The sequence below is a fragment of the Pleurodeles waltl genome, chromosome 8 (genome assembly GCF_031143425.1).
Source record: "Pleurodeles waltl isolate 20211129_DDA chromosome 8, aPleWal1.hap1.20221129, whole genome shotgun sequence".
In the NCBI taxonomy this organism is placed as follows: domain Eukaryota; kingdom Metazoa; phylum Chordata; class Amphibia; order Caudata; family Salamandridae; genus Pleurodeles; species Pleurodeles waltl.
In genome coordinates this window covers 419,358,935-419,382,137 of record NC_090447.1, presented here as the reverse complement: position 1 = coordinate 419,382,137, position 23,203 = coordinate 419,358,935, and the positions used below count along the sequence as shown (strand labels likewise).

The 23,203-nt window shown below is 42.0% G+C and overlaps 1 protein-coding gene across 4 annotated transcripts in view; it reads left to right on the top strand.

Annotated features, from left to right (window-relative positions):
- HERC2 (HECT and RLD domain containing E3 ubiquitin protein ligase 2) overlaps positions 1 to 23,203 on the top strand; it is a 1,448,528-nt gene that overhangs the window by 338,508 nt on the left and 1,086,817 nt on the right. For all 4 annotated transcript variants that reach the window (XM_069204283.1, XM_069204284.1, XM_069204285.1 and 1 more), the window contains exons 19-22: positions 1,102 to 1,226; positions 1,405 to 1,583; positions 9,190 to 9,374; positions 14,454 to 14,609. In XM_069204283.1, coding sequence (XP_069060384.1) covers positions 1,102 to 1,226; positions 1,405 to 1,583; positions 9,190 to 9,374; positions 14,454 to 14,609 — 645 coding nt within the window. The remainder of the gene's footprint in view (positions 1 to 1,101; positions 1,227 to 1,404; positions 1,584 to 9,189; positions 9,375 to 14,453; positions 14,610 to 23,203) is intronic.

Sequence of the window (23,203 nt, the reverse complement as noted above, 5' to 3'; positions counted from 1 at the left end):
TTACTGCCTGTACTCTGTGGTACACAGAGATGCTCATTTTGCAAGCTCTGTCTTACAGGATCTCCTTCTCTAACCATTCATCAATGCTCCTCCTAGGTGGTTCTGCTACGGAATCTATTCTACAGGTGATGAATCTGCAGGTAGAAGTAGCAATGATAAGAAAAGTTCTTACCTGTGCTAATGATCTTTCTGGGGATACTTGAGCTATCACCTGCGAATTCCTCACCGCCCCGCCTAGCTCCCTGTTTGTTGGAAAGTTATAAGGGAAGGTAAATAAGATCATAAAGATACTGATATTTGGGCAGTGCGCTATGCCACTGTCAGTCGGTTTGCTTATTGTGAAGGAAGGCAGGGGGAAAAATGGATGGCAACTAATGTTGCTCCAAGATGGGTGCTGTATGATTTTGGTGACGTCATCTGATGCCACGTCCAGCTTTTGATACGAAGACAAGAGCTTTGAAGTTTCCGGATCCTGACTGATGCCTGAAATTATTCTACAGGTGAGAAATATGTGGGAAGATAGAGAATCCACCAGGAAAATCATTACTACAGGTAAGTTATTTTTTTTATATTGACCTACTTACTTCTTACACAGACTACAACAAGGACTGATTGGTAGAAATCCATGAAGTTGATGTTTTTCTGTTTAGTCTGTGGTAAATCACGAGTCAGTCATGAGTCACTGTTCTTGTGAACAAAAAACACTGATTAAAAATGGGTATCGAGATAACTCTTATACTGAGGACACTCTAGTACCAAGAATTGTCAGTATATTAAAGACCTAGGAAGCTTGAGTTTGTTGTACGTTGGATTTGTGTTTTGTACAGATGGGTGAATATTGTTATAGCAAATTTCTAAAATCGATTGAACAGGTAATACTTGCATTTACATTGGGATGGGCAGTTCTTACTATACAAACCTTGTGATAGCCAGAAAGAACGGAATTAGTTACTAAACGGAAGAATGTGAGCCCATCTATAGATGTTCCTCTATACAACTAACTAATGAATAATACATTGATGAAATTTGAACTATCATTTTTCATTTGGGCATTTTTGACAAAGAACTAATAATTCATATGTGTATTTGTTTTTATTTCAGTAATAGGCAATGAAATGAACGTTAGCCCTGGCCGTCGGTTTATGATTGATCTTTTGGTAAGCAGTTTAATGGCAGATGGAGGTTTGGAATCTGCCTTGAATGCTGCAATCACAGCAGAAATTCAGGTAAGTTCAATATGTCGTCTGTGTTTGGCAGTGTAAATGACGCCTCATATTGCCAAATGTATTGGGGTTTACAGTAGAGAATATTAAAAGTTAGTACATTGATCTGGAACAAATTGGACTTTTAAATGCAATGTTTTCTACTGCCAAACTTAAATGTTCAATAAATGTGTTCTTGTAGGATATTGAGGCGAGAAAAGAAGCACAAAAGGAAAAGGAAATAGATGAACAGGAAGCCAATGCATCTAGTCTTCACAGGAGCAGCACTCCATTAGACAAGGATCTTATTAACACTGGAATATATGAGAGTGCTGGGAAGCAGACTCTTCCACTTGTTCAGCTGATACAGCAATTGTTGAGGTAAAAATGTGGTCACTGATAGCCTGTACATCGAAATATAATATGCTGTAAACTCTTGACATGCCAAGCAATGTTGCATGCGATTTTAGCATTTGTTTAGAACTTTGTGCACCCTTGTTTTTAATTTATTTATTCTCAATTAACATAAAAAAACAAGCATTCAGCATGGGAAACCAGAAAATACTTTCTTAAAAATATAAATTTTACAGAAGGCATCAGTTTGTAATATTGCAAGAAAGACTTCCTTTAAGTGCTGTTGTCACTAACTTAGTAAGACCTGTGAAAGCGGGGAAAAAAAAACCTCTTAAGTTGCTGTAAATGAAGAAACAGTAAATAATGTGCTAAGCAGTCTCTCGCATATATCATAAACCTGCATTCATTTTTTATGCTTTTCCGCATTTCTCAACTTCTGTTTTACTGCTGTACTCTTAATGAATAATTGTAGCACTGCCTCTATTCTTTTAGGTTTGTAAAACAGGCTAATGTTTGGGGAGACTTGCCTGTGGTTATTTCTCTTACCCGATGTGCAACAAAATATTAATATTTTTTGTACTGTGAGTTGATTTGTTTATTTATGAAAAATACACTCATAAAACAGCTGCATAATATCATAGTTAAAGCTACTAAAATTACTGAAGTTAAAAGAAAATTGGGCCATAGTCACCAAGATATCACTTGACCCCAAAGAAAGTGACGTTTTCCATCGTTTCAGGCTATGCCCAAGATTAAAGATTGCAGGGATTACTTTCTTATTGCTACCATAACAGAACAGGTTAAAAGCAGATGTGGCATATTATAAATCACACCCAGTTTGCATCTGTGTTCCCCTTATTGTCTCCTAAAGTAGACTAAAAACGTATATCCCACAAGCAGGATCAATGGAGCTCTGCAAATGCAACCACTCATTTTGAGGACCTAAATCTTGTAGAATTTGCAATATGTTTATGTCCTTTTTTTAGGTTATCATTCTTTATTCATCAAAGAAAAAATAATACAAATAAGAAATTGAAAGTCACCCTTATAATTCTTACAAAAAAAATAAACTATCAAAGTCCTACATCAAAACACAGTTATGTGCTATACTTTTGTCAGTCTCTAGAATCATCCTCCAAAATGACAACTATATTCCTCTCTAAGCATTTACTGGGAAAAGTAAAGAAAGGAGTAGAGGGAAGCTATTGAGAAATCACCCAGCAAATTCAATAATACCTTGAACTAAGGACTAAACTTCCACACTGACATTTGACCCAAGCCCAGTATGGAGCAACATACATTGTGGCCCAGAAACGTAAGTACCACAGTCTGTTAATTTACAGATCTGCATCCATAATCCGGGAAAAAATGTTTTGCCCTGATAAATGACTTATTGTCGTTGGCTGCCATAGGGATATCACTGGTATTCCTCCGCCTTTAAAAAAAAAAAAAAAAAAAAAAAAAACTAAACTCAAATGTGAAGGCTTCTGCTACATACTAAACTCCTATTCCTTCCTTGGATGAGCCACACATCATTTTAACGCTTCCTCTCTGTTTTATGCTGTCATTGGCTATCTCTTATAGGAATTTCCTTCCTTGGGCCCTCTTTACACACAAATCCTTAAACAAATTTTGGGAGCTCTGAGGCTTCTTGGGCATGTGAGTTCTCTACAGTCCTGTTGAAATAGTCAAATAAAGGTTTCCATGCCTGGCCAAATGATCCTCAGAATAATGTGTAGCCTGTGTAATCATTTTTTTAAAGAAACCCTGAGTTTGATTCCCATACAATGATAAATGCCTAAAGATCACTTTAAATGTTTGTGTGCTATACAGATGTATGCACTCATTCCCTAGTGCCAATAGGGACAGGCACAAAAGCGGTAAGTTTGAAGGAAGCCAGTGAGTGTGTTGTTGAGGCAGATAGAAAGGCTCCTGAAATTACAAACTGTTTATTCAACTTTGTAGAAACTGAAAGGTACACCTGTGTTCCGTCATTTGCACATTACTGCATTTGCCTACATTAAGGATGGCTATAGGTCTGGCAGTACAAATGTCACTACAGTAAATGATTTCTACTTGGCTGTGATACTGTTTTTGAAATATGTGCTTCTGAAGTGCTGATGGAGGATGTTATGCACACTTGAATGGAAAAAAACTAAAATGAATTGCAAATAAGACTAATCAGTGGTCAAAGTAATGAAAAGTATTGATGGTATATCTTTGATGAATGTTATTCAGAAATCCTATTCTCTTTGAAAACTGGGAGAAGCACCGAAAAGAAATACATTGCTAATTTCACTGGTGATTTTACTATGGTCCTAAATGATGCCATTTCTCTACTTCTGTGAATCAGTTAATTTCTAAGGATTCCTTAACTTATTATCCTAAATTTGTGTTTATTTTTAATAACTACTTTATGTAGCACAGTTGTATTGGCATGCTTTACGTCATAACAGTGTACAATTGTAAGAAACAAAATAAATATGTTAATAATTGACAGAGGTGTGTAGTTGTCCTACGGGGATACCTTAAGAGTGAAGGGAGAAACAACTAAACTATGACCACTTGTGGATATTTTCAGAAGAAAAATATTGATGGAAAACATAGGGGCAAAAGAAGGAGGAGGGATGATATTAAGGAGCAGCATAGAGAACGGTGAAGGTAACTGTCTATCAACGAAGTAAAGGTGACTTGAAATTACTTCAAGTCCAGTTTGAATAAATGAGCTTTATTTCTGAAGGACAGTGGAGTTGGTTTTGGTTTTTGGCTATCTGGGGGTAACGATTTTCATATGTAAATTACTGTACCCATAGATAACTGTTTAAAAGCTGAAGATGTTATGAGTGCAGCCAAGCTTACCACAGTTCCCTTCCAGTTACTTAATTTCAAATTACAGCATGGATTGTGAGCAGTCTGTCTGATAATTACTTTAGGTAACTGCTTTAAACTTAATTGTGACTGCACAGAGGTACCTACAATCGTTGTCCCCTACTCCTTCCTGACTCCACAGTGGTGTCCCACCAAACTGGGTCTACCTCCTGTCCTTGTCATGTCTGCCAGCAATCTTGGCTTCTATTTTGACACCTTTCTAAATGAGTCAGTTGAGTTGCCTCCAGCTGCTCCTTTTACCTCAGAATGCCACAGACGTTTATCCTTCTTATACCTGTTAAAATCTGGTATCTAATCTATCATTCTCTCCCATCTGGACTACGGAAACTCTTTGTCTTGCAACTTGTCTTCCTTGTTGTCTTCATGTTATCTAGAAGGAGAGCCTAAATGCCTCGTTCTGAGACTTCTTCCTTGTTTTCCTATTGCGCCTCATCTTAGGGTTCTGCATTTGCTTGTTATAGCCTAAAGTTCAACCTTGAAGGCACTATGTCTCTGTCATTGGGCCTTACTTCTGCTCAACCCTTACAGTCAGATACCATACTTTTGTTGCTTTCCTGCCTGAACCTTATGATCGTATACTACTAAGCTCTTTACCCGCTCTTGTGTTGTAAAAGCTTGTGTGGCAGGGCACTTGATTTCTTCCTTTGGTTAGCTTTGGAAGCCTTTCCTCTTGATCTATTCTCTATGGACATTTATCTGGTCTAAATGTGCATGTAACAAAACCTGTTTGTTCAAGCTTCCTTAACTGCTTGCTGTCTTCTGACCAGTAACCTTGCACCAGTTCGCTCCTCAGGGTATCAGTTTGTGCTATACAAAAATTTTTCATTTTTTCATTAACTAGCCAACACTACCAACTAAGGTAATATTTCGTAGTCTGAGTGATAACATCTTCTTAGTGAATTAACATTTTGTTGCAAATGTCCACTTAAAAGTAAAGTTGTGCAGTAATCACATGCCTCTTCTTGCACAACTAAAGCAGCAATCTCTTCTAAATTTGTCCTGTCCCAGACTGTTTGATCCTACGCCGGCTTCCATTGATTAAGAACAACAGTAAAGCTATCCAATGTGCTTGCCTGAACCATGAAGTCACAATACCTAAGTTCCATTTATCAATCTCTCATCTAGAACATATTGTGGACAAGCGCTATCACGGCCATTTGGAAAATCTCACCTCGCTTCCAGGAAACAGCCAAAGTGCTAAATTATCAGCTTATAAAACCAGTAAGGATCTCTTCCAGACCAGCCTAGCCCACATGGCTTGACATTACTTGTGAGCATGCCAGAGAAACACAAACAATAATTGAAAACCTGGTGAAGCACTAATTCAAATTTCTTGCCTTCAGTTTGAACTAGTTATAATTAGGGGTGTGGCCAGGGCGGGGACCTGAGAGGTTACTCCTCTTTTGAACATGTATGTCTGGACAGGCAATATAGGATTTGATCCTTGTTAGTGTGTTATATGCTTAGATGAAAAGAACGCAAAGAAAAAGCTTCAGATCCCTTGAAATTTCTGTTGCTCACGGTGAATAATGTTGGTTTAAAAATATGGGAATGTATCAAACAGTGCTCCAGCATAGCAGTCAGCTTGGTCTGGGGGAGCATGATGACAGGTGTTGCAGCAGCCTTCAGTAGAGCTAGAGCCTGGCTGAAGTTTGTGGGAGGACAGCTGAGCAGGAAGGAGACACTTACCGATGATCTCCAAGTATTGCAGTATGACACACATTTTCAAGAAACGTCAATTCAAAACAATAATGAGGGTAAATTGCTTATCCTCAAAGGAAGGTGGATAGTTGTTGTTACACTGATCAGTGTTTCTGGGATAATTATGGAGCACCTGGGGTATTCCACATTTGTCTTAAGGATCTTTGTGGATCACAGCATCCCATTGACAGAGTATACAATTTTTCAAATCTGCATCAAACCTCCTTTAGATTAGATATGTTTTACACTCAACAAATAAATCTCCAGTTCTTAACCTAGAGCAAAATTGACGCACAAATATTATGAGATCATGCACCTTTAATGATAATCCAGATCCGCAGCTACAACTCCCTCTGTACAAAGAACCTGGCTTATGAATGAAGTAACCCCTATAGACCCAATGATTATAGATGCCATTAGAGAAGCTTTAGAGCACTATTTCAGGGAACCTGTTGATATGTGCATTTTATTAGGTACGCTGAACACTCATTTCACACACTGCAGGTTTTTTTTTTTCAACGCAGCAAGGCTTCAAGTTTAGACTTAGAATCAAAAATTCTAAACCTAAAGGGTAAACATGAAGCATTAGGATCCTAGAAAGCCAGAGGTGAATTAGAGCAACTCAATGTGAGAGGCAGCACAAGGTATGCTTCACATTCAACAAAATTATTATGACAATCAAAATAAAGCAGGCAGATTTCTTGCCTATAAAATCAAGCTTACCCAAAACAGAATTAGAATCTAAAGCATTCATTCGAAATTGAGGGCTAAACTCATGCAACCACATGTCATACTGCATACATGTTATGACTACTAGGACACATTGTATACTACTTCCAGAACTAATGAAACTGAGCAGGATGAATATCCCAATTGGATAGAATTCCCATTTATCCCATGAGACCTGACAGAAATCTTGGAAATTTTGATAGGTTAGTGAAGTCAGTAAGTCACTTTCAGGCAACAAATGACCTGGACCCAATGGGTTGATTCCATTAATTAAATATCAGGTATATGTAACCTGAGCTCTTCCAAAGAATCATAATGGGGACAATGACCACATATTAACCTTGAGCATAATCTGACTGGGTTTGTGGTGATGGGAGGGTGCTGTGGTTTTGATGCAATACATCAGTAGATTTTAGCTAAGACAGATAATGCATGTCTTAACCTGAAAAAGGGTGCAAGGGGAACTATGCAGTTTGATGATGGAGCGGGTGGCATTTTCTGATTATATACTGTGGGCTTTTAGCTGTTGTGAGTCTGGTTACTGTTTTGATATCATTAGATGTAGTAACTGTTTATTTGATCACATTATCAGTCTACATGCTCACATGGTGTACAGAGATTATTTGTATGTAATGTATTGCTGTTAAAGGGAAAAATTGATGGTCACTATTTTTTCATTATTTGTATAAATGTGACTACTCCTTTAGACTTTTGAGCCTTATGGTATAAAACGTATGCTACTCTAGAATTCAATAAAAATATTTAAAACAAATACTTATAATCACTTAATCAAAGAAACAAAATGATAATTGATACTTAGTAACTGGCCAGATAGCCTGTACAGTTAGAGGAAAAGATAGCCAGTTATTGTCAAGGGTATTCAAGTGTTGCAAATAATCATCAGCCTTCTTGAAGTATCACATTAACGCTGGTTCAGCCCTTACATAAATCTATATAATGGTGATCTACTATTTGGAATTGCTTTCCTTCCATCTGACAACCCCCAACTCAGTAAGCTGTAATTTTTTATCAATTTTTCCCTACCGGATGCAAAAATGCTCTTGAAACCAAAAAACAGAAAGACCTCTGCCCTCATAAGACAACATTGTATTTCTTTGCAGCAGAGTAGACATTAGGACCCCATCCTAACCAAGCTTGGCAGTACAGTTTTCTATTAGCTGTATCTGCTTCTTTGCAACAATGTCAGCTTTATAAAGGCTTTAGGTCGAATTCTTCAATTGTGACTATCCCTATGTGGTGTGGCCGAGATGGCCAGTAGTAGCACTCATGCCATCTAGTGGCAGCTGCCCTGCATTTACTTTAAGATGTACATGTTAGATTAGTTCTGTCTTCACTGTGCCATCGCAGCTCTGTTTTGTTTGTACATTTTAAGGATTTTTTCTGTCTCTTGATTCTATGATAGGTTTATGTATTTTTGATTTCCTTTTAAAATCTTAGACCTCTGTTTTGAGTTTGCTTGTTGTTGTTGTTAGGGTTTTGAGGGTAATTGATTAGGAAAAATCTTACTTAGCTTCATTGAGGATACCTGAAATGCCTTGGTACGCTCGGGAAATACTTTGTTAGTAATGTTATGCTTTGCTGTGGAATGCTCTCCATGAAAGTTGTTGGCACATGATTACTCCATTGTAGTGCAATAGCAGTTATTCAACAGAACCACCCAACAATATGTCAGAACTTCAGCATGTTTTTGACTGCTGTTTTTATCATATGAATCTGATTGACTTTAGCTTCAAGTTTGAACACAAATAACTTTTTTTATATCTGAAACTAAGGCAAAGTCATGCTTAAAACCACAGTAAGCAGAAGCCAAAGCTCCCTCGTTGAAAGCAGTGCATTCCATAGATTAACGATCGGCCTGTTCCTCAAACGTAGAGGAAGGGTTAAAGACATTTTTGCTATGCATATTACTCACCAGGGGGACAATGCTTAAGGAATGTTGTTAATTACACTTTGAAAAAGGGTGGGTCTTTAATTATTCCATGAAATTGTCATAATCTGAAGGGATACTTAAGTGATTTGCAAGCATGTTTTCATCGTTATAGTGATCTTGCGGCCCAACCCCCCTACATCCCTACTGTTTTTCATAATGAATGATTAGTATGAATCAGTCTAAATATTTCCACTTCATTTGTGTATCTTTTGCTTGTATTGCGTATTATTCATTTGCAAACTACAGGCATTTGGTGAGCATTACTGTGTCAGTGCTGAAACTGGAACAAATCTGTTCTGTTTTTATTTGTTCACAAAACATGCTACTGTTTTACTTATTCGTTTTTTGTTCATTCCCAACCAGAAATATAGCTTCTCAGACTATAGCCAAGCTGAAAGATGTAGCCCGTCGAATCTCTTCTTGCCTGGACCACGAGCATTACAGTAAAGAACGGTCTGCCTCTTTGGACTTGCTGCTGCGATTTCAGCGGTTGCTCATCAGCAAACTTTACCCAAGCGATGGAGTCGGTCAACTTTCTACCTCATATAGTAAGTATTAGTTAAACTATGGCTCATTCTTATTCCAAATAACAATATGTCCATATATTTCTGTGTTGATCATGTATATAATTTGTTAACCTTTTTGCAACAATTGAGGGTCTAAAGATTGTCTATTGGTCAGCTTTATTTAAGAGGTATTGGGGCCGTGGCCTGGAAGCCTAAGATGGCGGCTACCTCTTAAACTGGCTCTATGCCGGCCCGGACATACAACAGTATCCAGCCCCTTCTAGGGGACGATAGCCCATAGTAATGACTGCCCACTTGCCCCCTCACCCCCCATACCCACAGCCTAGTGCCCACCTCATGCCCGTCCAGCTCCTCCACTATGCTGATGGATATGCTATACAGTAGCATGTCTACCGCTGTGCAGAATCTAAAGTGATGTTTCTGGACTACATCACCAAGGTGCAGCTCATTCAAAAATCCTTCCTCAAGGTTAAAAAGAAACTCGGGGCCATGGACAGTCAACGTACGCTGCTCTACCCAGCTAAACCTAAGGTGCTGTTCCAAGGGAAATCAGTATTGCTTAAGTGCCGGGATGAGGCGTGGGACTGGGAGACTGAGAGGGAACGATTGCTGGCCTTGTGGACTGAGTTGCTGAGACTCTGGGGGTCAGACGAACCATCTCAAGAGAGAGGGCTGGTGGGGGATACGGAGTGGATGGGGGAGCGACTTACAGGCTCTGGCCCAGGACCGGAGGCAAGACTCCTCCACTCTGGATGGATCCTATTTGTGACTGGAAGGAAGACTTGTCTGAGGGCCAGGCTGGCCACCTGCCAGAAGAGACCTTATGCCTCCCTAAAGGCTCCAGGTGTCTGGCTCCAGAACAGTCTCCTAGGGCTCCCTCTTTTCTGTACTGAGAGGCTGACACAGGGACAGTGAATCCCTCTGCATTTGACTTTGATTTTCAGTTTTTTTTAAAATTATATTGTTTCCAATGGGTGAAAGATGCTTCTGGGCTTGAAGTATTGAATAAGGGGTGTGCAGAAGTATGTTTAGGGTTTAGTTTTGTCGAGCTGTTTGCACAGAAGTACTGTACTTGGCTTGTTTGTGGTCCCTGCTCTGCAAACGCACATCACTGACCACCCTCCATGACTGCAACAGAGGGTGATGCTTGTTGCAGGATACTGTCAAGGAATGTAAATGGATAGCTGGACAAAGTTAAGAGGACAGCCAACCTAAGTCATGCCCATTGATTGGCTCCGATTGTCCTTTTGCTTCAGATGACTAATTTGCTTTGGGACCAATGTTCCTTTTTGGCCTGTTGGGGCTATAACCAGGTGTACCATGCAGGATTTACCATGGGGTTGAGAAGGGTGACTGTCTTGCTGTACAAAACTTTCCCCCTAGCGGTCATGTCATGGAAGTTGTCCAGTATAAGCCAATATGTCTTAGTAAAAGGCTATCTGTATAACGGATATTGACGTTAGCCAATACATATCCTGTGGATGGCTACAATGATGGAATTAACTAGGGTTATTGCAGCAACCCCAGAAAAAGGTGTGGGGGGGGTATTGTGTGGGGTGACTTTACTGGTGTCTTGAGCCCCACATGAACACAAGGGACTGGTTGCGAGAGGGTGACAAACTTCCCTGGCTTCCTGCACTGACTCCCAGTGTCTTTGTGATGTGTAGAGGATCCGTAACCCAACAGCACAGGAATACACACACTACTCTTACCCTAATAAATCACTTGTGACTAGATTATTTCATCCCCCTCCTTGGCTATATTTAAGGCGACCTGAGAGAGAATCCATCCTGAGAGTATCGTCTGCCAATTCACCCTTCGAGATATAGCTGGGACTGCAGACATGTAGGGCCCTGTCCGCAGAGTGGTTGAAAAAAAAAAAAGTGAGTTTCAGGAATATATACAGAACAAATTGAATTTTATTTCAAGAGTAACTCTACCTCAGATATATCCCCAATGACACTTTGTGAAGCCACGAAAGTGGTCCTGCAGGAGAAGATGATCGCCTTCCTAGCTGGTAGGAAGAGAGAAAGGGAGCAGGAAACCGGACCTTAGAAAGAAAACTGGGGGAACTTGAAAGACTTTTTGCTCACTTGAGGGAGAAGGACAACCTCTGTCACCTCGAGGCGGCATAAGAGGCCCTTAAACAGAACATGCTAGGAGGAGGAGGAGCGGAAACTGATCCGCAGATTAGCAACTAAATTATTATGAGCAACTGTGTAGATCAACCCCACCAAGCAAGGCAGAGTTAAAAAACGACATACCTGCAAATCTAGTCGTGCCACAGCTGTCTCCGGAGCCAGGGCAGACCTTGACAGGTCCCTTACGGAGGATGAGCTCTTTGTTGCCCTGTTGGGTATGCAGCCTGGGAAAGCTCTAGGTTCGAATGGCTTTCCCACAGAATTCATGAAAAAGTAAGCTTCAACCTTAGTCCCACAATTTCTTGCATTGTAAAAAGGGCCAGGAATGAGGCACTCCTCCCATCTGATACTTGTGGTGGTCATTCCTGAACCGGATAGATCACCCATGGAGTGCGCATCCTACCAACCGAGCTCACTGATTAATGTGTAGGCTAAGCTGTTTGCAAAGGCCTTGACGAACCGTTTGGTCACACAGATATGTTCTCTGGTACACTTCAACCAGAATAGGTTCATGCCTACCAGAGGCATCCAGCATTGCCTCAGGAGGCTGAGCACAGTATTGACCCGCTGGAACTGTCCCCATCCCCACAGCACTGATGCATCTGTATTTCGAAATGGCCTTTGACTCAGTTGAATGGCCTTTCCTTCATACAGTATTGGAGAGAATGAATTTTGGCCCAATATTCCTAGCATACTTGAAGTTATTATTTACTGGTTTCTGGGTAAGAGTCCAAGTCAATTGTGCTATGTCCCGCATAAGTAGGGGCACCTGGCAGTGCAGTCCCCTCTCTCCCCTCCTATTTGCCCTGGTAATGGAACCACTGGTGGACCGTATTAGGAGGGATGCCCAAATGTGGGGACTTCTGTGGGAGGGAGACATTGAGAATTGCATTTCCTTTTATGAGGACGGCATCCTGTTATATAGCCAATGCCCTAACCAATCGACCCCTCACCTGATGCGAATGCTGGAGGTGTATGGAGAAGCTGCTGGACTGAGAGTAAACTGGGTGAAGTTGGCCATAATCTCATTGGTGGATGCCTTCGTGGAGATGCCCCTAGAAACCCAAACACTCGGGTTCATAACTGGGTCATTTAAATGCTTGAGAATCTATATAAACATAGACCCAAGGGCCTGCTGGGACAGTAACATCACTAGTTTTCTCTGGAAAATTAAGGGACACCTGACTAGGTGGAGATCCCTTCCCCTGAGCATGCTATGGCATATCATTGTCTTTACAACGGTGCCCCTTCCACCACTTTTCTATACTCTGCAAAATTACCCTTTTAAGGTCCCTGACTGTTACTTTAACAAGCTACAAGATTGTATTCATACCGAATATATGGAGTGGCTCAGCAGAGCCAGTCTCGCATACAAATTACATTCAATCCCCCTACGAAGGAGATCTGAGGGCGATGAGCATGAAACTATACTTCTGGGCATCACAGTTGTTTCCAGTGAACGATTGGACATTAGGGGACCAGGATGTGACCCCAACACACAATTCAAATGTACTGCCCAAACAGGGAATGCTCCTTAGTCCTTGTTGTATAGACAGGCCCTTACCCTGTTGTATAGACAAGCCTCATAACTATGGAGCAGCACTGTGTCATAATGGGTGGGCAGGCACTTGGCTTTCTGAATCAGCAGGGCTGTGAGGTTTCCAAAAATGGGATATGCTAGGAATCTACAAACTGGGGGACGTCCGGGGATCTAATCATATAATGTCATACATGCAACTAACAGCTGAATATGACCTGCATAAATCACAATTCTTTCTCTACCTACAGCTCTGTTATGCTCTGGACAAATATGAGCTGCAGGCCAAGTCACTGCTTGAGCAAATTCCTCTAGAAGCTAAACTTATGATGGTGGCTATAGAGGGGAAGGGCATTTCAGGTTTATATAGGACTCTGGTCTGCAATACCCCAGACCCGCTGAACAAGTTAAGGGAGCAATGGGAATCTGATTTGTGGCACCTGAAGGAAGAGGAGGAATAGACGGAGGCTAAAATGGCGGCTCAGGAGCTAGTGGTTCTGATGTGCTTGAGGTCGATTCAATTCAAGTACTTTCATAGGATGTATTACAAACTAGCAAGGTTGTGGGAAAATGTGGGTCTTGGAAGTGGTCCAGAATGTCCCTCCTTCTGGTGAAACCAGGGACACACTATTGCACATGTTGTGGGAATGCTGGGTAATACGGATCTAGTGGGACTGGATATTTCATGCATTATAAACACTGACTGGGATTCCCAATAGAGTCAGTCCCCAAACTGGCACTTTTAGATGTGTTTCCTTGACGGGATAGATATGGGGGACAAAAGATACTGGTTGAAATCGGGTGCATACTGGCAAAACGGGATATTGCGGTCACTGGAGATTCAGGGAGGCCCCACCGAAAGCGAAATGGCTTGGAAGGATGGACTATAGCTCACTGGCTGAAGAGGTAGTACACAAATTTAGGGTCCGCTCTCAAAAATACCTCAGTCTGGGTACCATGAAGGGAATGGCACAATCACAGGGGATGACTTAATTTGTGGGATGAAGGGTAAGAAAATACACAAGACATGGGGTAAAAGAGGAGGGAGAAGGTCAATATTTGGATGCCTTGAGTTAATTAGTGAGGCATGCTGTGAGGGTGGGAGGGAGAATACGAGCCAAAACTATTGGGTTTTAATCAACTGTTTTGTTTCTTTGGATGAGGTAGTCAAATTTGGTAAGATAGATAAGGATTCATGTATAATTTCGTTTGGGCCTCACTAGGGCCCTTGAGATTTGGGCCAGGCATTGTTTCCATATTGTTTTTGTCTGAGCATGAAGACTGAAGCTGTTGCTTGGAAAGGCTAATTTCCTCACTCTATAAAGTGAAATGAAGTGCTCTGAAATTCTAGTCCTTGCCTGAAATTGTACTCCATCAAGACTTGGTTTCATTGAGTGTTTTTTTTCCTCAATGTGTATGTAGGTCCTGAACTTTTGGGTGTTGGTTCCTTACTGAAGAAATACACAGCTCTTTTGTGCACACACATTGGAGACATTCTACCTGTGGCAACAAACATTGCTTCCACCAGTCAAAGACACTTTGCAGATGTATCTCGTGTTGTGGAAGGAGATTTAACTGGTAACCCATTCTGTTCATTTGAAATTTCTGTATGTAAATTGATAGTTAATTTGTTGAAAATGATCTTGATCAATTAAACCGCACATTACATAAAATAATTTACTGTAAATTGTTTGCATATTGAGGCATTAACTGTTCTAAATATTTGTTTGTGGTATATACCAGCATCACACTATTTTAAAAATGCATGGTCTTATTTGATTTTCACTGCAACTGCTACATGCATTGTGAAATAAATGTTCAAGCAGTGACATGAATTAAGGGTCACTGTTTTGTATTTCTGAGTTTAGTTGGTAGATTTGTGATATAAATTAGGACTCGCAATAATATATTCCCAACATGACCAGTACCAATATTTGTAAACTATTATTAGTTCAATAATACTGGCCAGTTGTCTGCCTCATGATGAAAGTTGATATCTCTATTACTAAGATTTTTTGACAAACAGGATGCCAAGATATGACCTACAGCAGCATAATGAAGCCTTCGGTGAGTATCTAAAACTGTTTAACCTTAAAGTGATGGACCACTTTAAAGATGAGGCAAAAACTAGGGTTTATAGGGAGGTTCTGAGAAACTTGTGATCCAAAATCTGATATAGAATCCTGCTTACATAAGGGATTATGAGAAGCTTAGGTGTTTGGTAGAGATATACGAATTTTAGTTGTCATAGAAAAAGAGGGCAGGTGGCTAAAGGATTTGTTTAAGGCTTCCTGCTCTTAGAATATTTTTTTTTTTATCATGTCAGAGAGATCGAGGACACTTTTCAGCCTTCTGTTATGATTACATGATTATGAAATGGGTTGGGCTTCTAAAAGCATGAGAAGGTTGCAAAACAAGTGTAGATGTGAAAGACTAGTGTAGCCTCATAATTCTGCCAGAAGTGAAGGTATTGTCAAATATTTTTATTTGCATATTGACACATTAATCTTTCTAAATATTTGTTTGTGATATATTCCAATATAACACTAATTTAAAAATGCATGGTCTTATTTGATACGTATTGCAACTGCTGCATATATTGTGAAATAAACGTTGAAGCAATAACATGAATTAATGGCCATTGCATTGTTTTTGTAATTTAGTTAGGTTTTTATATAAACTAGGACTAGCAGTAATTATATTTTTCAAAACATGGCCAATAGCAATATTTAGAAAGTATTAATTGTGCAATACAAATGGCCAACTTTCTGCTTCATAATAAAAAAGTTGATGTGTCTGGTACTAAAATCTGTTGACAAACAGGGGCCTAAGCTATGACCTTCAGCAGCATTATGAGAAGGTTTAAGAACAAGTATAGAGATGAAAGACTAGTGTGGCCCAGCAATACCAGTAGTAGTGAAGGTAGCGTCAGATATATTTGTTTGCATTTTGAAGCATTAACATTTCTAAATATTTATTTGTGGCATATTCAAACATAACTATTTTAAAATGTATGTTATTTTTTTATACTTAAAGCAATTGCTATATTTGTAGGGATTACAAGAGAGAATAGTTGGTGAATTAGTGGTCTTTGTCAGCCCTCTTGTGCTCTTCATTTATTCGTCTCTATTGGGCAGATGTAGATGTTGAATAGTAGACAAAGAAGATCCCAGAATAGCACGGGTATGCCGCCTTGGCCCCTGCTGAAAATCCTCCTGTGGAGACATTTATTATAACTACTGTACAGAAATATATGCTGTCACCAACTGTAGATGAAAGAACCGGAGTTAGAAATAATCCACAACACTGATGATAGATCATTGAATGCTGAGTCAACACTAAACCTACTACTATTTAAGCATTCATAAAAATTGTGTGAAGGGTAAAATTACGTTTGATATCTGGTTTGTATCCTTGTGTGTTGGCAGTGAACAGACGTTCTGCTTATAGTATGAAAAGCCCAGAAGGGAACTGTTAATTTCATAATTAAGAAGAGCAGCAGTGAACACTGTAAAGTTAGACGCTATTTCCTTTATTTTTGATGTAGATGTACTTTGCATACTTGTGCATTTTTTAAATTCAGACTGATAAATTTTGATAATAATTGTAAAAGGCAAGATTGTAAATTGAGTAGAGGCAGTCCTCCGCAGCTCTGGCCTGTGATCGTGGAATTTGTCTTTGCCCCTTGTTGCTGGGGACAGTGGAGGGCTGGAATCTACATCATGACAGCAGGCAGCTGCTGCGGGCGAAGCAGAGGCCCTGAGCGACTGCACAAAGTGAGGAAATTGCTCCAGGCTCATCCCTAACCATCTTGGAGGAAACAAAATGGTAGACAGGGCCAAAAGTAAATAAAGACAATCACTCACGTCCTCCTGCTCAGCGGCAGTGGTAGGGCTGAGGCAAGTGTTGGGGATCTCCATCCCACTCCCACTGTGTAGTAACCCTGGAAATGTCATGTAATGTCTGGAAAGCTGTGGTGCATTGAGTGCTCCAACTGGACGAGAGTAGAGACGGGGGGGGGGGGGGCGAATCCTGTCAGACCTCGAGGACTCATAAGAAGTTTACTTGTGGGCCCCCCACTTCTAGATCCTGGTGTGGGCCACAGAAGTGAAGTGAAGGTTGGCGCATCATGGATATTGGGGGACGGCAGGGAGTGACTGTTTAGCTTCCTAACAGTTGCAGCTTTTGGTCTTTGTTGCGCCCTCTACCACCTCCTTCACATATGGTCTGTGCTGTGGCTCTGATATCCCACGCCTTCCTTGGAGTGAAGATGACTTTCCATGGTACGTAGAGGCAGATAAATTGAGGACTATTGAAATACCCAGCCTGGGGACACAGAGCAGATTACTGACCTGCACATTTGAGAGGCATCTGTGACATTGCAGAAGAAAGGCAGCGGAGGAGGGGGCGAGGAACACCGGACATGCTTTAATGTCCTGCGGGTATTAAGAAGGGGGCAACATAGTGATAATTGGCAAGATGGTATGGGTGACAACTGGCCCTCTCTTGCCAGCCTTCAAGACTTACTCCACCCCTTTGGCTTGGGTAGCACGGAGCGGAGTAGTACCTGCGAAGGCTCTGAGGAGGAGAACCATGAAGTCCATACACTGTTTCTGACAGAATTGTGATCCTGCTCCTGTCCAAAAGGTTGCAGTCAACCTGGCAAAAGGAAAAAGAACTCCCAAACTGAGGAGAGAAGTCACAAGCCTCAACACTGAAATACAATGGAAAAACCTGAGGCTTAAGAAGTTCCAGTCACAAGATTTTACCTGGAATCCCTGTTGGGACCTTCAGCGAGGATTTGGGAGGATCATGAGCAGACATCAACAGAGAGATAACTGACATTAAAAAAGATGTCAGTGAGCTGGGGAACCACATTCCCTCGCTGGAATAAACTATGGACACGAGGGAAGAGGTGCAAGAGTACCTTAAACAAGAGATACTACTAATGCAACAACAGAATTTTGAGCAGTAGGATAACTTAGAAATCTTAGGAAACATTCCTTCGAATAATGTAATAATGCCTATATCTACTACGAGCAATTAACTAGAAGCCTTTTTTCTCTCCTGTTGGCTCTCGCCAAGTTGGCCGAGACTATTGGGAACTCCAATCGACACTGATTAAACTTTATCCTGAAACAAAGTTCCTCCACCCTGCGGGGCCCAAGAGGTTGGATCTTTAAATAGGTAGGAGATAATCATGAACTGCACGTCAACAATTTATCAACACTTAAGATCATTTTTATTTGGATGGAAGTCAATAATGAGAGTTGGATTACATTTCAAAATCTTGGTCTTTTAATATTTAGACTATTTTATTATCAATTCATCAAATTCTCTGTGCAATTACAAAACAGTGCACAAAGCACGTTCCATAAAATCTAATAGCTTTTCTGAGCTAATCAAATACAAGTTTCTGTGCAAGCTACAAATGCAAAGCCACACTTATGTGCAGTAATTGATTTAGGTCTGCAAAAAATATCATGCAGGTTAATGATTATTATTTTTAAACTAGCAAAAGTGCTTTCACACGCCCAGTTCCCCTGAACATATCCAACTAGATAGAACTCAATGAATGGAGGCACTGTGAAATACCTCTGCCAGACGTCATCACAAAAGTCCATCATTAAACCCTCAACAAGCAAACTATCACAGTGGCACATCAAGGGGAAGACCTTACGGTTCAAGGTTGCCAAGAGTCAAATCATCCAAGACCAGCAGCAAACACTTTGTGGAAAAAACAGGACTTCAATCCACTGACAGATCACTTGCAGAAAAAACACATTCAGTATTGATGGAATCATCCTTTCCATCACACATTCATGTGGGAATGCAAAATTAGATCCATCTGCTCTTGGGCAGAGGTCAAAGATCTGTTGTGACCAACATGTGCTGTAGCAGATAAGTCCTAAGAAGAGCCTCTCTGCCAAAAGATCACTGGAACAGGATGAGACATAAGCTGAGAAACCTGAGGCCCTCCCCGGCGAATACTGGAAACTAGAGAACAGGCCAGGTCCTGCGGCCATGCCCCCCTCGGCTATGCACAGCGGGGGTTGGCTTTACATATGGTAATGAAATATTCCTTTAGGTTGAAAAAATAGAAATTCACTGGAAAAAAAAAAGTGACGTTATAGTTACGTGAAAATTTCAGTGGCAACGTAACTTTTTCATCTAAAAAAAAAAAACACTGAAATTCACTGGTTACAGTTATCGCTAGTAACTATTACTCATATGTGACTATAACTCGCACCCTCACCATGCACGTCTAATTATCCTACATATAATACATGGTATTGTATAATCCCTGTATAAAAAGCAGTTTCTAATTTATTTATAATCAGCGACTTATGACACACCAAGTTGCCTATAATAAAGAAAAGATGTCGGAGCCTGACCTAAGTTATTACAGTCAAATTCTGACACCACGATACCCGCTTCAGAGCTAGCAGCCGAGGTAAAGGGCAGGTCAAGTCACCAATAATAATTGAAGCAGCTGTTCAAAGCAACAAACGAAACATTGCATTTGTACTATGTGTTGGCTGCAGATACTCATGCTATGCAAACTCCCATCTAGTGTTGTGCCTGGACTTTGCAACTAGTTTTTCTCGAGGAAGTATTTTATGTTTGACGTTGTGTGTTGTATCTCCTCCTCCTCGGAGTATTGAACGTGTTCAATGGCTCCTTTATTAGACTAGTTTTTTCTGCCTTTGGGCTTGGACGTACTACGTCAGAACTTTGTGCAGCTTCGACGCCTTTGTGGCCTACAAGTGCCTAATGGCACATAACAATCAACTTGGCGAATTCGACGAAAACGGTTCCTGTGGATGCTGGAACCGCTCAGGACTTTCATCAGTACATTATTTTTCACCCAACTTCGACAGCGTTGCCTTTGAGATACCTGTCGAGAATGTTTGTCGCCGGTTAATGGAGGCCAGAAAGCATACGCTCACACAAACACCAATGACATCTGCAACTCTGATTGTTGCTGGAACAGAGGAGACAGAGTTTTCTCCTGAAGAACATCAACTCAGGAACATCGAGGGTGAGGTAAGACGAGAAAATGATGTGGGGGTAGATGTGTAATGGCAAGGCCTCACTATGTTGCCTCTGACAAGTCGAGCGAGGAAGAGGAGTCAGACCACCTTGCACAAAGCTCCATTGCCACTGTCAGACCCAGAACAAAATGTACTGCACGCTCTGAGTACAGTTGACCCTCCTCACACTAAAAAGACAGTTACAAAGCCTCCACAGCACATCAGGGTGTGTCCCAGCCCTCGAAGTCTGGTCTGCGCCGAAACAGACCTTAGGAGCCAAGACAGGACAAGATTTTTCTCGATCTCAATTGAAGTTCAGGGCAAAGGGAGCAGCATGGAGGCAACACAAGGCCAGCATCGATGCCAAAAAAGACATTAATGCTTGCACGCACATCAGCACAGAAACGCGCTCACCCTGTATAGGCACTGAGCAAACACTGAGTCACAGCACTGCCCAGTCATATGAAGTTGAAGCAATCCTCCACACCAACAAAGGGGAAAGACCATGTCCGTGCCTCAGTGCTGAAGAAGACTTTGGCATCAACAGGGACGAAAATGAAACTGTCTTCCTCTGCAACAAAAGTAATGACTGAGAAGCCAGCGAAACCCGCAAAAATGCCCATGCCTCCAGAAGAAGGCAGCAGTGTCTTTGAGGGGCTCCTTGAGCTCATGCAAAAATTCAGACAAGATGCAGATGAGAACAAAAAAGCACCAATGCAATGAAGCAAAGATTTGAACACACAGGAACCATTGCTAAAAGAGTGGTAAAAGAGCACAGGGCCACAAGCCCCATGCCACAAAGCTTACCAATGTTACCAGACAACAGGTCACCCTCCCCCACACAAGAGGCATAGGAGATGGGCAGTAATCAGGACACATATTATTTTGAGTACTAGGGTGAAACACCACAAAGCCCAGACCCATGGGATGACTGATGTGGTCCTTTCAGACACAGATGTAAAGTCACTCATTCCTGCAAAAGAATCTCTGCCAGATGGCACCTCGTCTTATCCCAGTGTCATTCAAAGCGCAGTGGAATACCACAAACTACTGCAACATACTACGGAGGAGACTGACTTCCTGGTGGAATCAATGTCCAGGACAGAGCATACTGTGCAGTAGTTGCCATTGATTGGCTCTAAGATGAAGGTCTCTAAAGAAATCTTTAATGAGCCTGTAAAATCCAGGGATCTAATGCCAAGAATTGAAATAAAGAATAGAGCTTTGCCGTCCAACACACTCTACATCAGAGGACACCCTACGGTCGACTTACTAGTGATAACTACGATGAGAAAAATGGGCTCCTTCACAAAGTACAGGAGATGCACTGCCCCCTGACAGTGAAAGTAAGTGGATAGATGCAGTGAGGAAAAGTATTGTTACAGCCCATGCCAGACATTGGAGGATCACGAACTTTGTAGGCCCCCTTTCACGCGACAACAGGGAGACATAGTGTAAGGAAATGCCTCCTTGGCATGGTTACCCCCTGACGTTTTGCCTTTTGTTGATGCCAGTTATGATTGAAAGTGTGCTGGGACCCTGCCAATCAGGCCCCAGCACCAGTGTTCTTTCCCTAAACTGTGCCTTTGTTCCCACAGTTGGCACAGCCCTGGCACTCAGATAATTCCCTTGTAAATGGTACCCCTGGTACCAAGAGCCCAGATGCCAGGGAAGGTCTGTAAGGGCTGCAGCATGTCTTATGCCACCCTGGGGACCCCTCACTCAGCACAGGCACACTGCCTCACAGCTTGTGTGTGCTGGTGGGGAGAAAATAACTAAGTCGACATGGCACTCCACTCAGAGTGCCATGCCAACCTCACACTGCCTGTGGCATAGGTAAGTCACCCCTCTAGCAGGCCTTACAGCCCTAAGGCAGGGTACACTATACCACAGGTGAGGGCATATGTGCATGAACACTATGCCCCTACAGTATCTAAGCAAAACCTTAGACATTGTAAGTGCAGGGTAGCCATAAAGAGTTCATGGTCTGGGAGTTTGTCAAACACAAACTCCACAGTTCCATAATGGCTACGCTGAAATCTGGGAAGTTTGGTATCAAACTTCTCAGCACGATAAATGCACATTGATGCCAGTGTGGGATTTATTGTAAAATGCACTCACAGGGCATCTTAGAGATGCCCCCTGGATACCAGTCCGTCTCCTAGTGCTAGGCTGACCAGTTTCTGCCAGCCTGCCACAACCAGACGAGTTTCTGGCCACATGGGGGAGAGTGCCTTTGTCACTCTGTGGCCAGGAACAAAGCCTGTACCTGGTGGAGGTGCTTCTCACCTCCCCCTGCAGGAACTATAACACCTAGTGGTGAGCCTCAAAAGCTCATGCCTTTTGTTACAGCACCCACGGCATCCCAGCTAGTGGAGATGCCCGCCCCTCCAGCCACTGCCCCCACTTTCGGCGGCAAGGCTGAAAGAGATAATGAGAAAAACAAGGAGGAGTCACCCACCAGTCAGGACTGCCCCTAAGGTACCCTGAGCTGAGGTGAACCCTGCCTTTAGAAATCCTTCATCTTGAGATTGGAGGATTCCCCCAATAGGATTGGGGATGTACCTCTCACTGCTTCGGGAGGAGGCACAATGACGTTGTATTTAGGGGCACCCTATAATCCAGGAAATCGGATTCCTGCAACCTGAAACAAGGACTGCTGACCTGATAGCCCTGCAGAGACGACGGAGACGACAACTGCTTTGGCCCCAGCCGTACCGGCATGTCCCCAGACTCAAAGAAAACTGCACAGCAACTCATCCGACAGGGACCAGCAACCTCTGAAGCCTCAGATGACTGCCCTGAAATCCGAAGGACCAAGAAACTCCTGGGAACAGTGGCACTGTTCACCTACAGCAACGTTTTTGCAACTTTCTAACAACTTTAAAAGAACTCACTCTTCCTGCCGGAAGCGTGAGACTTCACACTCTGCACCCGACCCCCCGGCTCGAACTCCGGAGAACCAACACTACAGGGAGGACTCCCAGGCGACTGCGACCTCGTGAGTAACCCGAGACGACTCTCCCTGGACCCTCACAGCGGCGCATGCAGAGAGAATTCAGAGACTCCCCCTGACCGCGACTGCCTGAAACAAGGAACCCGATGCCTGGACCAAGCACTGCACCCGCAGCCCCCAGG